This window comes from Mustelus asterias, chromosome 18, assembly GCF_964213995.1.
Source record: "Mustelus asterias chromosome 18, sMusAst1.hap1.1, whole genome shotgun sequence".
Taxonomy (NCBI): domain Eukaryota; kingdom Metazoa; phylum Chordata; class Chondrichthyes; order Carcharhiniformes; family Triakidae; genus Mustelus; species Mustelus asterias.
The window spans coordinates 24654391-24669539 of record NC_135818.1 but is presented as its reverse complement, the minus strand read 5'-3'; the positions used below and the strand labels follow the sequence as shown (position 1 = coordinate 24669539).

At 41.9% G+C, this 15149-nt stretch overlaps 1 protein-coding gene across 1 annotated transcript in view; it reads left to right on the top strand.

Moving 5' to 3' along the window:
* The window catches only part of exd1 (exonuclease 3'-5' domain containing 1), a 54690-nt gene that overhangs the window by 557 nt on the left and 38984 nt on the right, over positions 1 to 15149 (top strand). Inside the window, exons 2-4 of the mRNA XM_078233170.1 lie at positions 3662 to 3730; positions 7115 to 7184; positions 10447 to 10511. Of these exons, the coding sequence (XP_078089296.1) occupies positions 3662 to 3730; positions 7115 to 7184; positions 10447 to 10511 (204 nt within the window). The remainder of the gene's footprint in view (positions 1 to 3661; positions 3731 to 7114; positions 7185 to 10446; positions 10512 to 15149) is intronic.

Below are 15149 nucleotides of genomic sequence, written 5' to 3'. Positions count from 1 at the left end.
TCCAAACGCCTCAACAGAAAATTGATGGGCAAGATTTCATTTTAAAAAAAACTTATTCTGTAACAATCAAAGCAAAATCAACCTAAATTAAACAAGCATTAACAGGCAAATTCTATTCAATAGAAATGATAACTTGTACTTAAAAATAACAAAGATGGGTCTTACAGGTGTCTCGGGATATACACTCAGCAAATATGGCATCAATCTCGGCCTCAAAGTCCTTCAAAACTCTGTCTTCCTCTCAAAATTTCAGTTTGTCGTCTTCTGGAATTTTGCTTGATCCCCAGCTAAAAAGTGAAAGTTTATTAGTCACAAGTAAGGTTTACATTAACACTGCAATGAAGTTACTGTGAAATTCCCCTATTCGCCACACTCTGGCGCCTGTTCGGGGTTCGATGCACCTAACCAGCACGTCTTTCAGACTGCGGGAGGAAACCGGAGCACCTGGAGGAAACCCACGCAGAACGGGGAGAACGTGCAAATTCCACACAGACTGTGACCCAAGTTGGGAATCGAACCTGGTGCTGTGACGTAGCAGTGCTAACCACTGTGCTGCCCATCAACAACAATACAACTTGAGTTCCATGAGTACAATCTTCACCAAACTGACTTACTGCTACAGAATCTACTTAATTCTGACAACAAGGGTCTTGATGAGGTTCCAGCAACATCTTCAAGTAATCAAAGCAGCTGCAGCGTAGAAGCGGCTGCAGAAATTGTGTATTTGCCATATCCTGGCTCCTGGAACCAGCCTGCATCATCTTTGGCCTGCCTGTGCTGCACTACTTGTCAACTAAGGTCAGAGAGCCTGATGTCTTTCAATGGTTTTTAACCAATTTCACTTTCCCCAGAGACCTAGAGGTTCCCTTTCAGCTTTCCAGGAGAACTAAAACAGAAAGTTCAATTCCCTTTTAGGTAGAATCTGACTCGAGGAAAAATCCAAATTTTGAAACCATGGATTCCGTTACACAGTGACTTCACTTCAAAAGTAATTTATTACTTCTAAAGTGCTTTGGAAAGTCTTAAGGACATGAAAGCTGCTATAAAAATACAAATCTCTTTCTCTTTAGTCTAATTTTGCTCTCCAAGACCTTTCGTATTCCAGTTTCTCAAGAAACTATCTGATTCCCTTTTCAAAACAGTAAACTGAACTCCTTTTCTTTGATTTTTGACAGTGCATTTTTTTAATTGTTTGGTTCTGCAGACTGAATGAACCAGTGTTGATTATTTTAGAAATTGCTTTGGGCTTTTTCCGAGCCAATAGCCCTGATTTTGCTTTGTGTTTTCTACCTCTTCAGTTCTGATGTGCCACTGTTTTACTTTTAAATCGGGGGACAAAATCTGTAATAACAAAACTGGTGAATTGAGCATGGGTGATAAATGGGCAATGTGCTCCAGACAGGCTGTTAAATAGTTATGTCAAGCCTCCTATCAGTCGGATCACAAAAATTGAACTTAAGATACTGTCTGCCATCAAACTCATGTTTAGCAATATTACATGGCAGCCACATCAGCTCAAAAGGACATGCAATTGCAAATAAAAAAGTGGGATTGGTGGGAATAAATTTTGGAACTTGTGACACTTAACTAGGAATTATGGAGGAGCAGAAATATCTAGGGCCCGGGCCATGTACCAAAAACATTAAATCTAGTGGACAAGACCATAAGATGTAGGAGCAGATGTTCAAGTCTGCTCTGCCATTCAATAAGATCATCTGATAATCTTCAACTCCACTTTTCCCGCCTTATCCCCATAACCCTCGATTCCCTTATTCATTTAAAAACCTGTATCTCAGCCTTGAATGTACTTAATGACCCAGACCGCTGTGGTAAAGAATTCCACAGAATCACTACCCTCTGAAAAGAAATTCCTCCACATCTCTGTTTTGAATGGGTGACCCCCTACTCTGAGACTATACCCTCTGGTCCTGGACTCTCCCACAAGGGGAAACAACCTCTCAGCATCTATCCTGTCAAGCCCCCCTAAGAATCCTATATGTCTCAACTCTCCTCTCATACTTCTAAACTCCAACATATTCCAATAAGAAAATCCCTCCATACCCAGGATCAACCTAGTGAACCTTCTCTGTACTGCCTCCAATACCTATATTTCCTTAGATAGGGGGACTATAAGTGTTCACAATATTCCAGGTGTGGTCTAACCAATCAGTGCCTTGTATAATTTTAGGAAGACTTCTCTATGTTTATATTCCATTCCCTTTAAAATGAAGGCCAACGTTCCATTTGCATTCCCTGTTACTTGCATGCTAGCTTTTTATGATTAATGCACAATCACCCCCAAATCCCTCTTTGATGCAGCTTTCTGCAGTCCTTCTCCATTTAAATAATATCAGCTCCTTCTCACTAAAGTGCATAACTTCACATTATCCTACAATATATTCCATCTGCCAAGTTTTTGCCCACTGATTTCCCAAGATGTGTAACTTAGGGGATTTACCATGGCTATTCCATCTATGGGGATAGGGCAGGCAAAACAGCCTGGGTAAGGTACACTGTCAGAAAACGTAGGTGCATACTAGATGAGCCAAATTGCCTCCTGCACTAGGAAGTCTGAGTCTGAGACTTAACCTGTCTATACATATCTCTCTGTAGATTTTGTGTCATCCTCTCCCATCTATTCTTTATATCACCCGCGAACTTGGTAATAATGCATTCACTTCCCTCATTAATATCTATTGTAAATAATTGTGGCCCCAGCATTGATTTCTGTGGCACTCCACTAGTTACAGGTTGCCTTCTCTTATCCAAACTCTGTCTTATGACAAGTACATAAAAAATTAAGTCTGATATTAACCTTTACCTCAAGTGGGCTAGAATGCAATAAGGTGGAAATTACGCTAGAATTGTATGAAGGTGTGCTTAGACCCCCATCTGGGATGCTGCATTCAGTTCTGGACACCAACTCAGGAATAGTATATTGGCTCTGAAGGGTTAAATTTAAAGACAGCGCCAGGAACCCAGGTTCGATTCCCAGCTTGGGTCACTGTCTGTGCAGAGTCTGCATGTTCTCCCCGTGTCTGCGTGGATTTCCTCCGGGTGCTCTGATTTCCTCCCACAGTCCAAAGATGTGCGGGTTAGGTGGATTGGCCATGCTAAATTGTCCCTTAGTGCCAGGGGGACTAGCTAGGGTAAATGCATGGGATTATAGGGAGAGGGCCTAGGTGGGATGGTGGTCGGTGCAGTCCTGATGGGCCAAATGGCCTCGTTCTGCATTATAGGGATTCTATGATCTTCTATGATAGAAGAATAATAGGTGATCTAGTTGAGTGTTTAAAGGTGATTGAAGTGGAGCAAAATTTGCTGTGGTGGGAGAATCAAGATCAAGAGCATAAACGTTAACATTAGATTTAGGTAATGCAGTAGGGATGTCAGAAAGCTTGTCTGAAAACACGGTATCGAAAATCTGAGCACTTGCCTCAAGCCAATGAGACTGGATAACATGAAAATTTCATATTCCATTTGATAGATTTTTGTTAGCCGTCGTATTAAGTGTTAAAAAACAAGGAGGGTAAATGGAATTAAATGTAGATAAGTCACGATCTAATTGAATGGCAGATCATGCTTGAGGAACAAAATGGCCTCCTCTTGTTCTTGTGTTCTGAACTGGTCAGTTTCTAATATTTATCTTTTTTTTCTGCAGTTGAAGATTTGGAAAATAACCGGAAGCTGCCTGGCATCAAAATGTTTTTTGGGTATGAGATCAAAAATTGTAAGCATTTTTACTAATACCTCCCCCTTTCTTTGAACAATATTTTATAAAATATTTTAGTAATCCAATTCACCATCTTCCCAGAATAGAGATGAATTATTTTCCCTAAAGGGTACAGACAGAGAAGGTCCTCTTGTCCATCAGTCTGAGAGCAACCTAGCCAGATTGATTGGCCCTTTTGGTTGTAGAGTGACAAGAGAAAGCAGCTTACAAATGCCTAAATACATAAATATGCAGTAGCTTGTCCTGTCCTTATTTCTCAACTCAGTAGATGCTTGAGGTTGGTGAAAGGCTTGCATGTAAATAAACTTATTAATTGAGAGCTCAGGTTGAGATTGACAGTGTCAACAGTGCAGGTGAGGGAGCCCCCATGGGTCTGCAATGAAAAATTTGAGAAACTCATTGGAAAATAGGTGTAGTTGGTTCTCTAATTTTTAAAAATTCAGTTTTCCCTCATTAAGGCTTTGTAGCTTTGTGCAGGGTTCAATGTGCAGAAGGTGCATACAGAAATCCAACCTCAACAATGTTTATGCTCTTCTGCCTTTCCTATTTTTTTTGGCCATAAGAATTTTTGAGATGGTCTATTTTGTGGAGTTTCTCTACAGTGCTTGCTAAAACGATGAGCTTTGGTCCACTGTTGTTTCTGCATAAAAAAAACATTAGATATACACAAGTGAGTCAGTAATCTAACCTCCCAATTTGTCCCTCTTACCCCTTCCCATTTTTTGGTGATCCGCTGACCAGTGCATCTAAAGTCAGGAACCCAGTGTGTGAAGGATCAGTTGAATGATTAGTTGACGTTGGCTGTCCCTCGATTCAAGTATGATGTCTACTCGGGGTCGGAGTTTTTGCCATGATTCTTCATGTGACTGAACAGACTGATTCATGACTGCAGATGTCTAAGCACATGAGGCAGGACATCCCACAAGGTAGTGGGATCCAGAGTGCAGGATTTGTTGCTTTTTCTTTCCTTCTCTGCCACTGCTCTGCCTCATCATTTAAGGCATTTGGACTCAAAACATGATGCAGTTTGATGGTTGTCACATCTTGAGCATTTGGTAGCAAGTTCCTTCCAACAATTAATGTCAATGCTACTGTGCTTCAAGGAAAGCTTCAGAGTTTCTTTGTAACACTTCCTTTGTCCTCTCCTGAAACACTAGCCGTTTGAGAGTTGAGAAAACAAGACCTGACCATGGAGATGCTTTTACGCTATCCAGACACATTGTCCGTATTTACTACTGCAGGAGTTTTGCCTGAATGCTTTTGAAGTAGGCTTCAAGATGGGCACTAGTATTTGTTCCATTGAATCTAGAGGATGCGGCAGTGGTATTGCTGATGCAATATCTCTAGTGCTCTTATATGGCTGATACACAGTCCACGTCTCAGTAGTAAAGGATGTGATGATGACAACTGCTCTGAACAGTAGGACTTTTGTTGACTTGCGGAGGTCTTTGTTGTCAGACACTCAATGCTAAAGTTTAGAAGGCTGATCTGGTTTTGGATCTGCTTGACATGGAAAGTGCTAAACATATTTCCGAGCCATCGTATGTGGGGTGTGGAGTATTTAGATTGACCAGGTTTGGTCACACCCCAACCCCATCCCTACAACCCCACATATTCTATAATGGTTATTCCACCTAACCCACGCATCCCTGGACACTAATGGGCAATTAAGCATTACCAATCCACCTAACCTACACATCTTTGATCTGGGAGGAAACCGGAGCACCCAGAGGAAATCCAGGCAGACACGGGAAGAATGTGCAAACTCTGCACAGACTGTCACCCAATAACAGAATCAAACCCAGGTCCCTGGCGTTATGAGGCAGCAGTCTTGACCATTGTGCCATCGTGCTGCCCAAATTAATTGAATTTAAATTCCATCTGCTGCTGCTGCTGTGGGATTTGAACCTCGACCACCCATCCTGTGCCTCTGGATTACTAGCCCTGTAGCGTTACCTCAACACCACCATCTTTCCACTCATGTAAGTTGCAACACCTTATATTGCTAAATTCCTACAGTGGTAATTGAAATAACTATTAAAATAAATTTTAAAACATTAAAGAAATACACTAACTCAAAGTACTCAACTCCTACATGCTGCCAATCCTCTTTGCCAACCCTTTGGTTCACCATACATACTGCTCCCTGACACTTCCAGTCACTGTGGGCCCTTCCTCTCACTAAACCTCCCACTCCAAGCCTCTACTGTTCGCTTCCTCCTTCTTCTGAACCCTTACTGTGAGTGAGGGATCTAGAGACGAGCCGAAAGAGAAACTTCAACTTGTAGGAGGTAAGCTGCAAGGTGAAAGGTCAGCAGCATTCAGGAGAATCAGGGAGCAGGTTGTATGTTGAGGCAGAGGTGCAGTGAGCAGGATCAGCAGCAACTGGGAGAGGCAGTGAGCCAAAAGATCAGCGAGCAAGATCAGCAGGGTCTGGGAGATTGGGGAGTGGAAAAGACCATGAACCAGAGGATGGCAGTGACTGAGATGGTCAGGGTGTAGGAGAGGCTTGCAGCTGGAGAGGCCAATGACTGGAGGGTCAACAAGAGGCAGGGTCAGTGAGTGGGAGAGGCTGCTCCAGTATAGTGCTGATCAGACCTGGCCTGGAACAACTTTTTAAAACCAAATTCACAATTCTGAAAGCATTAACCATTAACAGATCAATGTTAAAGTGGAACTAAATGGGGGGCAATTTAAAACAGGGACTTGCTGTTTGGGGCATTACAAGTCTTGACTGCTTGAAAACAGTAGTATTGTGTACGGCTTGGTACCAGTGTCAGTGATATTATGACCCTCCCCCGCCTCACCTCAACCCCCACCGATATAGCAGCAGAAAAAGTTGATCCTGCACGATATCCATACGTTTGACAGTTTGAAACTAAGCGAGAAGTTTTCAATAATTGTAATTAAAATTATTAAATGGAAATTTAATGTATTGGCCCCTTGCTGGAGTTATTGTCAGAGATCTGGAGTTCCCTCAACAATTGTGCATGTTGTTCACAGGATACTCTTAGGTGGAGTTTCTTGGCATTCTGTTTGACTGGGGAACTACAGCCAAGCTTGAAATTGTTTTCACCCTACATCCATCCACACATGGGTGTCTGTTGTCTAATTAGGACCAGGCTGCGTTGTTAAGACTCTGCAACCTGTTGCATCCATCCCCACTGCTATGCTAGATGAGATTAGCTAATTTGACAGAGGGTTCGAATCTGAGATCTTCCTAGTTTGTATGGCTCAGCTATTAATTGGACGCATCTATTGCACTTTTAAGAATTTAATGTCCTAACTTGTTTTATTTGCTTTGAGGTTAATGACAATTGCATGCATATAATGTACACTAGATTCCACTTCTTGCTCATGTGTATCCTGTGTTTGTTTCAGTGGAGATCCTTGATGCCTTATCCACCGGCTGGCCCAATGGATCCGCAAATAAGACAACAAATGTCAACAAGTAGGTGGCAGGTTGTTCACGATGCACGTGTTTTCTCATTTTACCTATAGCTGCCTGGAAATGTACCATCGCTGTTATATCACTTTTTGTGGTGCATCGTGTTGACTGAAAACCTTAAGCTTCACCGGTCAACTCCAGTCCATAATAGTCTGAGCATCATTATGTAGCTTGTGTTCCCGCAGTTGTTTCAGATGCCCACTGCTGATAGAAAATTATACCCTGGGCCAGTTGTAGCAAATTTAGGGAGATAAAAACATATTTCCCACCCTAGAAATGTTCTTCAGCCACTTTCAGAATTATTTCTACTAATGTGTGATACTGAGATTTTTTTTCAATTTTCCACAAGAGCTACCTTTTGGGTTAAGTGGAATTTAGTGCTTCATTTTTGTATTGCTGGCTCTTGCTTACTACAGACTCAGTTGAGACTGCTCCAACTCCCCTTGCATTCATTCAACAGGCTGAAGGAACTCTCAGCATCAGCTGGGTTTCAATTCTGTTCACACCAGTACAAGACTGATGGAATAAACTGTCCTGTCCAGCAAGCCCCTATGTTTTGATTCTGATATTTGCATCTTTGTAGACCGTGGCAACCGTCTGAGACTGAATCAGACTGTTCATAACCTTAGTGTCATATTTGACCGCAAAATAAGATTCCAAAAGACATTTGCACCTTCACTGAGACTGCATATGTCCACCTCTGTAACGTTGCCTAACTCCATTGCTACCTCAGCTCATCTGTTACTGAAACCTTCGCTTGTGGCTTTGTTACCTCGTAACTTGCTTATTCAAATACGCTCCTGGACAGTCTTGCATGTTCAATCCTACATAAACGTAGGACCATCCATGACTCTTGCTGTCCTTGACCTTATCCACACCAAGTCCCATGCACCTATCACTTCTGTACTGACTGACCTGCAGTGGTTCCCAGATAGGCAAGGTTTGGATTTAAAATTTGTATCCTTGTCTTCCAGTCTCTCCTGGCCTCGTTCTGCCCCACAATCCTCATATCTGTGCTCCTCTAATTCTGACCTTTTGAGCATTCTCAATTTTAATCACTCCATCCAACTTCAGTTGCCAAGGCCGTAAGCTTTGGAATTCCTTCCCTAAATCTCTCCACTAATCCTGTCTTCTTAAAAATGCTCCTTAAAACCTACCACTTTGACGAAGTTTTCATCTAATCTAATATCTCCTTTTCAAGTTCAGTGCCAAATTTGTTTTATAATACTTTTACAGAGAGCACTCGGATATTTTCCTACATTAAAGGCACCATATGAATAAATGTTGTTGTTGACTAAATTATCAGGACATTGCATAAACTTGGTTTGTAATGTTTTGAGTTTAGATTGAAAAGTGATCTTAGCAAGGTGTTTAAAATGTTAAAAGAATTTGATATATCAATATGTAGAAACCATTTCCACTGACGGAGTAATCAAGAGCAAGGAGACGTCATCTTAAAATGAGAGAAAATTAAGCTATAAAATCAGGAAACACTTTTCACAAAGGGTATTGGAAATCTAGATCCCTCTATACCAAAATGTTGTGGAGGGGGTAATTGGATCTTTCAGACTGAATTATATAGATATTTGTTAGCTGAGGGTCCCGAGAAATATGGAGCAAAGGCTCCTTATTGAGTTGAGATACAAACCAGCCAGGATCTATTTGAATGGTTGAGCAAGCTTGAAGGGTTGAATGGATATGCACTTGAGGTGCCGTAACCTACAGAGCTACAGGCCAAGAGATTGAAGAATGGATTAAACTTTTCAGATTGGCGTGAACATGCTGGACTGAATAGCATCTATGTTTTATGTGCTGTGCTGTCCCTTATTCTAGCTGTCCTTTGAATTCTTGTCCCTCTCCATGCTTGTTCCTGCCAAGGTTACACAACTTTGCAGTGGGAAGTAGGCACACCCATTTCACTTGTATCTAACTATATACCTGTGTTATTGAAAATTTTATCAATGTGCTCTTTACATGCATCACTCCTTTACGAGTATATAATAATGTAGAGGCAATGTGTGATTACTGATTAATTTGAAAAGGATCTTTTAATCAAAATGTTTGAAAACCACTGACTTAAGCTAAAGGGCAATGACCATATCTATCACTAAAGTTTGAGAACGATTGGATTCAAAAACACACCAAAAATACAAATGAAGCTTCATTAAATTTCCAAAGATTTGTGCTATGGACTATTTGGTTCCAAATAACTGGCATCCTGTTCCAGACAAATGCCAGCGCAACTGTTAAACCATCCATTCGGCAGCTCATGGAATCTCCAACTCCCATCTTTTCTCAGGAGACACAAGGTCTATGCACTCTTTAACAATTTCCCATTGGTACCCAAGAGCAAGTTTATCATTTTCTGGGTTCATAGAATCACTACAGTGCAGAAGGAGGCTATCTGATCCATCGAATTTGCACCGACTCTCCGACAGAGCACCTTACCCAGGCCTTCTCCCCGTAACCCCACACGTTTACCATAGCTAATCCATCTAACCTATACATCTTAGGACACTAAGGGGCAATGTTTACAATGGCAATCCACCTAACCTTCATATTATTTTCGGCTGTGGGAGGAAACCCACGCAGACACTGGAATAATATGCAAACGAATTGAACCCAGGTCCCTGGCGTGAGACAGCAGTGCTAACCACCCAGCGTTGTGTCAACTACATTTTATCCAGTTCAGTTACAAAGCTAAGCCGCAAGGTTCTGGGTTCAGGTTCTAGGTTCAATCCCATTTGAGGTCTTGAGCAGAAAAATCAAGGCTGATACTCCACTACAGTACTGAGGGAGTGCTGCATTGTTGAAGGTGCTGCCTTGCAGATGAGGCGTTGGACAGAGGCTCTGGCTGCCTCGCAAGAGCATGCAAAAGATTCTGTAGCATTATTTTAAAGAAGAGCAGGGGTTATCGCCTGGTGATTATTTATCCCTCTATCAACATCCCTTAAAAAAATAGATTATCTGGTCATTATATTGCTGTCTATGGGAGCTTGCTATGTGCAAATTGGCTGCCGTGTTTCCTGTATGACTGCACTTGAAAGGTACTTAATTGACTCTAACTGCTTTCAGATGTCCGATGGCCAAGAAAAGCACTACAGAAATGCAAGTCTTGTTTTTGATTATAATAAAGAATTTATTTGCGTTACCCAGGCCAGTTGCACAACAGTCAATCCCTACTTAAAGCTCTGTGATTTTCTATCCAACGAGAGAACGGGTATAATTTATATTGCTTGTTTCAATCCTAACTTTTTTTTTAAAGTAACAAAAGGGACACACCGGAGGACACAACCCCAGAGAAGGCTTTCAAAGAGCAATGTTTTGCAGGTACATGAGCAGTACCATGTTAATTTGGTATAAGGAAACTCCTGTTAAGTGAAATTGAGTGACTGCTTTAAATTGCTAGCTTTGAGAATTTGGGAACAAAATGGTAATATTTCTGAAGACATTAAATGAGGATACAGCAAATTGTAGCAATTGTTGATGAAGACTAGACTAGGAGGACATTCAAGTGGGCAGATAAATTGTGGATGTAACTCAATGTAGAATAATATGAAATATATCATTTTGGATGTAAGTAGAAAAATATATATACTTCAAATGATAAAACAGAAGTTCCTTGGACAGATACATCACACCTTTATTAAATAATTCAGTGACATTAAATGGCAATCATCATCCTTGGCTTTTGATTCTGGAAGCATATTTTTAAAAGCAAGAGATAATGTTGAACCCATACAAGACCTTAGCCTCTAGTCGGAGTGTTAGATACCATTTTTGGAACCACACTATTAAACAGTTTTGAGGCAGCAGAAAGGATATAGCATGGATTCACTGGGATGTCAGCTGGAATTATTGGTTAGATAGGAAGAGATGTGAGAAATTGAGCCTTTCTAGATTTGGGACTCACTGGAGCTGGTAACTTTAAGGAATAGCCTGACACAGACCTTTTACGGTTATGATAAGGTGAATAGTGGTTGGCAAGATTGTAACAAGAGTCAAATTAAAGTAATCACAGTAGAAATGGAGGGCTAATTACATAATAAAGTAATTACATAATAAAGTAGTTACATAAATTAAAGTAAAGTCCTTTAGAGGACAAGAAGGGGGATGTAATAACTGGAAATGAGAAAATGGCTGAGGCATTGAACAGGTATCTTGTGTCAGTCTTCACAGTGGAAGACACAAATAACGTGCCAAAAATTGATGACAGGAAGGCTATGGCAGGTGAGAACCTAGAAACTATCATTATCACGAAAGAGGTAGTGTTGGACAAGTTAATGGGGCTAAAGATAGACAAGTCTGGTCCTGATGGAATGCATCCCAGGTTAGGAAAAGAGATGGTGGGAGAAATAGCAAATGCACTAGTGATAATTTACCAAAATTCGCTGGACTCTGGGTTGGTTCCCGCAGGTTGGAAAACAGCAAATGCGACGCCACTGTTTAAAAAAGAAGGTAGACAAAAGGCAGGTAACTATAGGCCGGTTAGCTTAACTTCTGTAGTAGGGAAAATGCTTTAATCTGTCATCAAGGAAGAAATAGCGAGACATCTGGATATAAATTGTCCCATTGGTAAGACGCAGCATGGGTTCATGAAAGGCAGGTCATGTTTGACTAATTTGGTGGAATTCTTTGAGAACATTACATGTGCAGTGGACAATGGGAAACCTGTGGATGTGGTGTACCTGGATTTCCAGAAGGCATTTGACAAGGTGCCGCACCAAAAACTGCTGCATAAGATAAAGGTGCACAGAGTTAAGGGTAATGTATTAGCATGGATAGAGGATTGGTTAACTAACAGAAAGCAAAGAGTGGGGGTAAATGGGTGTTTTTCTGGTTGGCGATCAGTGACTAGTGGTGTGCCTCAGGGATCAGTGTTGGGACCGCAATTGTTTACGATTTACATAGATGATTTGGAGTTGGGGACCAAGTGCAGTGTCTCAAAATTCGCAAATGACACCCAAGATGGGTGGAAGAGCAAAGTGTGCAGAGGACGCTGAAAGTCTGCAAAGGGATCAGACAGTCTTAGTGAGTGGGCGAGGGTCTGGCAGATGGAGTACAATATTGGTAAATGTGAGGTCATCTATTTTGGTAGGAATAACAGCAAAATGGACTATTATTTAAATGGTAAAAAATTGCAGCATGCTGCTGTGCAGAGAGACCTGGATGTCCTTGTGCAGGAATCTCAAGGAGTTGGTTTGCAGGTGCAGCAGATAATTAAGAAGGCAAATGGAATTTTGTCCTTCATTGCTAGAGGGATGGAGTTTAAAAACAGCGACATTATGTTGCAGCTGTATAAGGTGCTGGTGAGGCCACACCTGGAATACTGTGCACAGTTTTGGTCTCCTTGAGAAAGGATATACTGGCACTGGAGGGGGTGCAGAAGAGATTCACTAGGTTGATTCCAGAGTTGAGAGGGTTGGCTTATGAGGAGAGACTGAGTTGACTGGGGCTATACTCATTGGAATTCAGAAGAATGAGGGGAGATCTTATAGAAACATTCAAAATTATGAAGGGAATAGATAAGATAGAAGTAGGGCAGTTGTTTCCATTGGCAGGTGAAACTAGAACTAGGGGGCACGGCCTCAAAATAAGGGGGAGCAGATTTAGGACTGAGTTAGGGAGGAACTACTTCACACAAAGGGTTGTGAATCTGTGCAATTCCCTGCCCAGTGAAGCAGTTGAGGCTACCTCATTGAATGTTTTTAAGGCAAGGATAGATAAATGTTTGAACAGTAAAGGAATTAAGGGTTATGGTGAGCGGGCGGGTAAGTGGAGCTGAGTCCACAAAAAGATCAGCCATGATCTTATTGAATGGCGGAGCAGGCTCGAGGGGCCAGATGGCCTACTGCTCCTTGTTCTTATGTTCTTATAATGGGCAATTAGAATGTACGAATCTGTGACATAAAACACTGTAAAAGCAAATTCCATGAAATTAAATTAGTTCTGTGAAAAGAGGAATTTGAAAGCATATGGTGCAAGCACAAAACAGTGGGATTAGACATGTGACTCATGAGGAGAAAAACATCTCAGACCTGATGGGTTAAATAAGTGTTTATGTTGGGAAATTCTGTGAAATTGATTGGAGAATGTATGTGATGTTTGTGGATCAAGCAGCATCCTTTCACTCATGTGAATGTGTCCTTCCTACGAGCTAATTTGGTCTATTCTATGGTATCCTGTTCTGTGGATCTAATTGGTTGCTAGTATTACTGTTTTCCTAATTAGGAGCTTTTACAGTTTTGTCAAATTTGCCGGAAGTTCAGATACCACTGTTAACAACTTTGTCTATGATGTTGAAGACTCAATAACTGATCCTGACAGTAACATTTATTCATGTTTTTAAGTTCATTTAGTATTTAAATTTTGCACATTTTATTGTTTGCTGAGCCTCTGGAACTCTCTTCCTCAAAAGTCAGTGGAAGCAAAATCTTTGAATATTTTTAAGGCAGAGTTGATAGATTCTTGATTATCAAGGGGGTGTAAGGTTATTGTGGGTAGGCAGGAATGTGGGTTTGAGTTTACAGTCAGATTGGCCATGATCGTAATGAATGATAGAGCATGCTCTAGGGGCCAAGTGGCCTTCTCCAGATCTCAATTCATATATTGATAATGTCAGTCTAAATTCACACACTCAAGGAGTTCCTTGGTGCAGATTTGTGCTTTTGACCCAGAGATACATTCACATTTCTATTTAACATAAATTTTTGTGTCTGTAACTCTCTTTTCAGCCTAAATTTGGCTTCACAAGCTATTACTGTGTTTCAGGGGATCAGTAGCTTTGCAAATCAACGGCTGTTGATCAATCATGTGAGGATGAACTTCCTGAGATAAGCATGTCTTCATTAGTTTTCATTGTAATTCTATTGCAGTTTAGTTTATAATGTTACCATTCTTATCCTGTTTATGAGCTTTTAAATGTTTGAGGTCAACCCACACTCACAAAGCTTATTTTTCCACTCTCATAATTCAACCCTATGACATAGGGGAGCAATCTGTTGCTCTTGTCTGAACTATGTCTAGGGCTTGACTGTCTCCCTTGGGACCACAACTGAACAAGGTGTTCAAGGCATGACTTAAGCAGAGCATTGTGCAGTTTGATGTTTCATCTGTGTTGTTTGGCATTCTGCTTACTTTATGAATCCTCCACAATCTGGTTCCCCTCATAACGTGGAACTAAATAACCTGGTAGTCATTTGGCTTTGGACCAAAATTGAAACACGGCCCTATTTTACATTTTGATTCTAAGTGCTGGGCAGACTTGAATCTGGGAGTGTTTCAAATCCAACATTTAAACCTGTTCTCCGGCGCCCCCATACACACTCTGCCTGAAAAACATCAGCGATTCTGAATAGTGCTGCACAAGCCTGTGGGCGGGGCTTGTTGCGTCCGAAACACTGCTACTGCGATCAGCACCTCCAACTGCGTATGCTCACAAAAGAAAATAGAATGCTGCTCCCCTACCACATCGTGCAGCACGGATAATGCCTCCTCCTGGCCCCCACAGACATTGCCCCACCCCAACAACATTACCGAGCCCCTTATCCCCCCAGACCGATCGCGGCCCCCTTCCCCCACAATGATCTCCGGCAGAGTGGCAGCAGACCCCCCCCTCCCCTCACTCATCTCGGGCAGAGAGATCCACCCTACAGATATCAGGCAGGGTGATCCCCTCACCCCCACCCCTGACCCTCCCGCACAAGGCCCCCATCTGCTTCGGACTCCACGGTTGTGTGACACCTCCCTCTCTCTCCCCTGTCCCCAATCAGTGAGGCACTCATCCGTCACCCCAAACTCCCACCCCTCCCCATCAGCACCTGCTACTGCTCACTTGCCTGCCCGTCAATACTAACAAGTAAACTGCATGTAACGTGCTGGAATGCCCTGCCAAACTGCCTGCAGCTGATCTGCCCTAACGCGGGGCAGCTCCATTTAAAAACTCAAGAATGGACAGGCATTCCTGCA